Here is a 6,176-nt window from a genome sequence, read left to right as displayed (position 1 = left end):
TTGGGCTTTATATGTATAAACGATGTAGTTTTAATAAATATCATACCTAAGTAAACGAATGTGTCGTGCCACGCATTTCTTTAACATGCTGCGAGAATTGATGTATTTATCTAAATATGTCAAACGATTCTTCAGAATGTCCAGTTGTCCGGATATATGGAAAATCAGCAGCCCGAGAAAATGATCTATTCCAGTATAAGAAATGACTGCAAGAATTATGTAAATGGATTGGCTTATATATGTCAATTCATATTGCGGTCGTTTTGTTACATCGTAAAGATAATGTGTTTGTAAAGGCATAAATCTCCCTTTATCAGTAATGTTAGGCGTTAGTCTTATCGATATTCCAAATCCAGGAAGAACAATGATAAACGAGCATCCTACTGTCATAATGCAATATGCGCACATAATGATTAAGCGTGCACTCTGTGCTCGTTTGATCATTATATTTCTCTCTTGTTCATTTTTAGATTTTCCCCAATCCTCCGCAATCATATCTATGATTGGTACAATACCTTTAAAAACGTCAATTCTGTATATTTCAATGCACACTTAACAATATTGGAATGAGAACCATATCAAATTAGATTGTAAGCAATAAAAAGGTTAGGTGATAAAATAGATAAATAGAGAGAAAGAAAGAGAGAGATTAATTACATGAGCAAAAAGTAATTTCACTGATATAATAGTAGAAATAGTCTTTCTAAATGTAGCAATATCTTTTCTTCGCCAGTAAATAAATGACAAAATAAAATTTTTTTAAAACACATTCTTATTAAATTAGAGATTATGTTAATTTGTTACAAATTCATTATATCGTATGCTTGCCACAATGTGCAATTCAAGTTAAAACAGAATATGCCTACCTTCTTTCTTCCACCAAAAAACCATAATTCTTATCGTGCAACTTATTGCTGGCAAAGTAAATTGCAAATTATCTAGCATTAGCATGACATCTCCATAAATGCGTATAAAAGAATGTATCGAAGGGATTAGAACACCACATGTTATTGCTAGGTAAACGACAAGCGCTCGGAAATTACACATTAATTTCTGTCGAGGGTTCTGTGCTGTTTTAGGCCAAAGTCCAATAAAATCTAAAGTGATACGATTTAGTTTCACTGCCCACTCAAAATCTGCAAAAAGTTTGATAAGTTCAAAAATCGTTAAAGGAATTAGACAATTTAAAACATAAATATAGTCATAATCAGATTTAAAATTACCCGGTTATACAAAAAGTTATTTAACTAAAAGCGCGAAGCAGCTTCAAATAATATATTTTTAAACATATTTTATTTTTAATTAATAATGCGTGCTTTAAGAGTAAGAAAATAATTAATAAATAAATAAGTGATTGAGCTTAATGTAGTTAGACATAGTTAAAATTGTTACAATATGGCGTTTAACCCTTAGCTGGCACACACACACACACACATGTGGGGTATTAAACGCCCCAGCCTAGTTCAATTTAAATTTAAGTCTTTTTATATTACACAACTTGTACTTGTGGTACCATGTCTTGTCCCCAGCGTGCCAGCTATGTGATTTTGGTGAAGCATGCCAGATAAGGGTTAATAATATTATTTAACGTATTAATAATGAACACAATACACTGTCAAAAGCGACGATTCAGAGATTTTGTTAATGATGGGATAATAAAGAAATTGATTATTATAATTATTACAAATACTATAATTCTTTGCACACATTGTAGAATACTTTTTCAAAAGTTTTTCATTTATAGCAACAACAGTCAAGACTATAAGCACCTCGGTTTTCGTCATATTTTGAACTTTCCATGTCTAATGTTGCCGAGAGACTGACGTGTCGTTTCCTTTTTTAGGAATCGATATTACCTCCTGTGTAGCAAAAAATGTTTCTCGCGCATGCTTTCAATATTTCTTGTAGAAAATGTCAAACGATTGACTTACACACAAGGTCTTTAAATATTCATTTGTGCTGTTAACTTTCGTTTCATATTATCATCAAATTTTCAACACCGATCTTTGGACAAGAAATGTGTGAATAAAAAATTGCAGGTAACTAATATATGTGCGACGAAAAGTGCGCGCGAACATACGTTATATTCTCACGCTTCTGCACGAGAAGCTACACAATTCTAACTTAATAAGAATTCGCATTGAATGTATTACGCAGTATTTATGGTTTCCATTCTTTATAATAAGAATTTCAAAATATGAATCGTATGTTATCGCCGAAAACTTAGATAATATCAACTGAATCAGCATAGGTAATTACTTAGAGTACGTAACGTACTTAAGGTGCAAATCTACATGTATATTTATTATTACAAATAAACAATTAATAATCAACAATTAGACTTGGCTCATAAAAATATAAATATTTTTGGATTAAAATAAAAAATGGTGTTTAATTGTAGAAATATTGCTTCTAATCATTTAGAAAGATTGCTAGCACATTTCTGTTTAATCAGGCAGCATAATCTATATTTTATTTGTTAATAACATTTTAATATTTACACACCTCTTAATTTAGCGCATTTTATAAAATGTACAAATTATTAGATATGTAAAGTTTAAATTTATTTCACGTATCTAATAAATTTTCATGGTATGTAAAACAGATACGTATCCGACTGATGTTTTTATGATCTGAAAAATACACCTTAATATAATAATTACAAATATAATAAATTTAAATTTACACAAAGTTGGATATATGCATGTCTTAAATAAAGTATAGAGAGATCTGCATAAAGTAGACATAGATGCAATAAAGTATTCATGAATTATTAAATTACTGTGACGTGCATTGCATGAAAAAATAAAATTAAAATTTCAATGGCATTAAAATTTGTGATATAATAATTAAAATTTAATACTAAAATATATTACATTGCAAAACATAGTCAGCGTTATGGGAAACATTTTTCCAGCTGTGAGATAAATCGGTTTAGAACCTCTTATAAGCAAAAGCAACAAGTCTTGTGCAAGTTTTTGGTTCACGGAATACCATTTATTACTGTAAACCGCGTAATATATTTCATCACACTGAAAACATTATAAGCTTTTCAGATACACGTATATATTGTTCCGTAATAAAATTATTTAATCATTTTTGACGTACATATCTAAAAGACGATTGAAAGACATCTGAAAGATGTCTTTTAGACAAACGTGGTGTTTGAGTTATACGATTCTTATTGTAAAGAAAGAACACAACTTACTTGATTTACCAAAAATTCGCCCAGAGCACAATATAAAAACAATTGTCCAAATAAGAAAAAAATCGTAGATACAAAAAATACCATGTCTGTACGTGATAAATCATTTCCTTCGTCGAATAACTAATTATTTTATAAAATACATAAGAAAATGCCATATTTTAGTATTAAATTTATTTTAGGTGATTAATGTATAATAAATTAAGCTCATAAGTAAAATAATATGGTGACTTAGCTTATAAGTAAAGTAATAGTAAAATAAAAGTAAAATAACTTATATACTCCGGCGTAAATAATTTTTAATATTTACTATGCGTAAAAAATTAATTAATTAGCGAATTCTTTAAACGTTTGCTCACTTACGTCAATTATTCGGAAACCAAAGAAGGCCAAGAGTATACAAAAGTATGCATATAATGCTAGAAGTGTCAAATTATATGCATCTTCAACAATGTCAATGGCTCTGTAAAATGTACTCTTGTATTAGATATATTTGATTATACATATATCGTAGAAATTATTAATATGAATAGATATAAATATCAAACCTAAATAAACGAATGTGTTTCATGATGCAACTCTTTAGTAGGTCACGAGAATTGATATACTTATCCAGATGTGCCAAACGATTTTTGAGAATATCCAATTGGCCACATATGTGAAAGATTAACAAAGCGAGAAAGTTGTCAATTCCACAATTAGATGTATTAATGAAAAATATGTAGATAACTTGACTTATATACGTCAGTTCGTACTGCGGCCTTTTTGATAAATCGTAAATATAATGCGCTGGTAAAGGCATCAATCTGCCTGGATCAGTAATATTGGGTGTGTATCTAATAAGCATTCTAAAGCCCGGGACAATCGCAATAAAACAGCACAATGCCGTTAGGCAATAGCTGCAAATAGTAATAATACGTGCACTGTGTGCCCGTCTAATCATAATGTTTCTCTCTTGCTTAACTTCTGACTTTTCCCAATCCTCCGTAATCATATCTATCATTGGTATGATAGCTTCAAAAATGTTAATATTGGATAGTTGAACATACACATTTATCAATATTAAATACTACACTTAACAATATTATATACTATATGAAGCTATATTGTAACAAAGTTTAATAAGATATTTTACGAGCATTATCAATTACAATTACTTTTTATTCCACTCTTAAAAAGATAAATGGCATATAAATAAGTAATAAAAATAAAGTTTCGTAATATTAGATCTTTATCCCATAAATATAAACTTATAAATTAGATTTATTCCCACAATCCCATAAATATTAAATTATAAATATATCTTCTAACATTAAATATTGTATTTACATATGAAAATCAGCTTACATTACTATTGTATATGTACAAGTGATAATAATAATAATGTAACATCGTTCGCGAGGTCATCGAGCATATGTTAAATCGATAAAAATAGTCCTGTATCATTTTGCAACTTTTACTGATATTTATTATATTATGCATTTCAGAGTTACAGTAAAAATTGTTTACCTTCTTTCTTCCACCAAAAAATTGTGATTCTCACGAAAGAACTTATAGCAGTTAAAGTAAATGGTAAATTATCTACCATTAGCATGATATCTCCATAAACTCTTACAAAGAAGTGTGCACATGGAATGAAAAAGCCAAACGCCGACAGGACGGCGGCGAGGACTCGTAAATTGCACATTAACTTCTGTCGATAATTCTGTACGGTTTTAGGCCAAAGCCCAACAAACTCTAAAGCCATACGATTAAATTTCACCGCCCATTCAAAATCTGCAAAAAAAAGTTATAAGTCCAGAACAACAAACTCTATCCTGTACTGGAACGTACTCAAATGAGAGAAGATGGACAGAGTGAGGCAGATAACTGCTTTCCATCTGCATCTCTTTCTAGTAATTTTTAATTGGTCAACGATTTTCTTATATGTATAAAGTGAGATAGAAAATTATGATATTGTAGATACCAATCAGAATTACTAGAAAGAGATGCAGTGAAAAACCTCTTGTCCATCTCACTCTGCCCACTCTTTTAACATAGTAGTGGTCTAATAGAGTATAGAGTTCAGAATCAGACAATTTAAAACGTAAATAAATTTAGTTATAATTACACCCAAAAATACACAGTTACACAAAAGGTTTTTTAACTGAGTGCGTGAAGCAGTTTAAAATAATATATTTAATCATTATATTTTTCATTCGTTATGTATGCTTTGCAAGCACGGAAATAAGTAATGTGTAAACAATTATTGATCTTAATGTACAGTAGATAGTTAAAATTGTTACTACATGTTGCTTAATAATATTTTTTGTCATATTTGTCATAAAAAACACAACACAGTGACAAAAGCGACGATTCAGAGATTTTGTTAATGATGGGATAATAAAACATTGATTATTATTATAATTATTACAAATACTATAATTCTTTGCACACATTGTAGAATACTTTTTCAAAAGTTTTTCATTTACAGCAACAACAGTCAAGACTATAAGCACCTCGGTTTTCGTCATATTTTAAACTTCCCATGCCTAATGTTGTCGAGAGACTGACGTGTCGTTTCCTTTTTTAGGAATCGATATTACCTCCAGTGCAGCAAAAAATGTTTCTCGCGCATGCTTTCCATATCTCTTCTAGGAAATGTCGAACGATCGACTTACATACAAGGTATTTAATTATTAATTTGTTCTGTTAACTTTCGTTTCACATTTTCATGAAGTTTTTAACGCCGATCTGCACGCAAGACATTTTCAAATAAAAAATTGCAGGTAAATAGCATATGCTTAAGAAGCATGTGATAAAATAAGTTCTCGTACACGCGTTATATTCCCATGCTTCTGGAAGGAACTACAGAATTTTAACTGTAGTTAATAAGAATTTGTGTTGAATGTGTCCGGTAGTATTTATGGTTTTCATTCCTTGATATTTAAAAGTAAGGAAATTAAAAGTAAGATCTTAATATACATATAAT

The 6,176-nt window shown here is 29.7% G+C and overlaps 2 protein-coding genes across 2 annotated transcripts in view; both read right to left on the bottom strand.

Annotated features, from left to right (window-relative positions):
- Nucleotides 1–1,214, bottom strand: part of LOC105558205 (odorant receptor 43a-like) — a 3,702-nt gene extending 2,488 nt beyond the window's left edge. Inside the window, exons 1-2 of the mRNA XM_012005785.1 lie at nt 867–1,214; nt 47–515 (exon numbers count right to left, since the gene is read on the bottom strand). Of these exons, the coding sequence (XP_011861175.1) occupies nt 47–515; nt 867–1,047 (650 nt within the window). The 5' untranslated portion in view covers nt 1,048–1,214. The remainder of the gene's footprint in view (nt 1–46; nt 516–866) is intronic.
- Nucleotides 1,215–2,576: 1,362 nt separating this feature from the next.
- On the bottom strand, nt 2,577–4,921 carry LOC105558223 (odorant receptor Or2-like). Its single transcript, XM_012005809.1, has 6 exons — nt 4,715–4,921; nt 3,754–4,219; nt 3,569–3,668; nt 3,209–3,328; nt 2,877–3,032; nt 2,577–2,633 (listed from the first exon to the last, which is right to left on the bottom strand). The coding sequence occupies exons 1-6, from the start codon at nt 4,890–4,892 to the stop codon at nt 2,577–2,579; spliced, it is 1,077 nt and encodes a 358-aa protein (XP_011861199.1). The 5' UTR covers nt 4,893–4,921.
- Between the last annotated feature and the right edge of the window lie 1,255 nt (nt 4,922–6,176).

This window comes from Vollenhovia emeryi, unplaced genomic scaffold (genome assembly GCF_000949405.1).
Source record: "Vollenhovia emeryi isolate VEMERY1.0 unplaced genomic scaffold, V.emery_V1.0 DF939364.1, whole genome shotgun sequence".
Taxonomy (NCBI): Eukaryota; Metazoa; Arthropoda; class Insecta; order Hymenoptera; family Formicidae; genus Vollenhovia; species Vollenhovia emeryi.
Note: the sequence above shows the minus strand (reverse complement) of the source record. Positions and strands in the feature narration are given on the sequence as shown.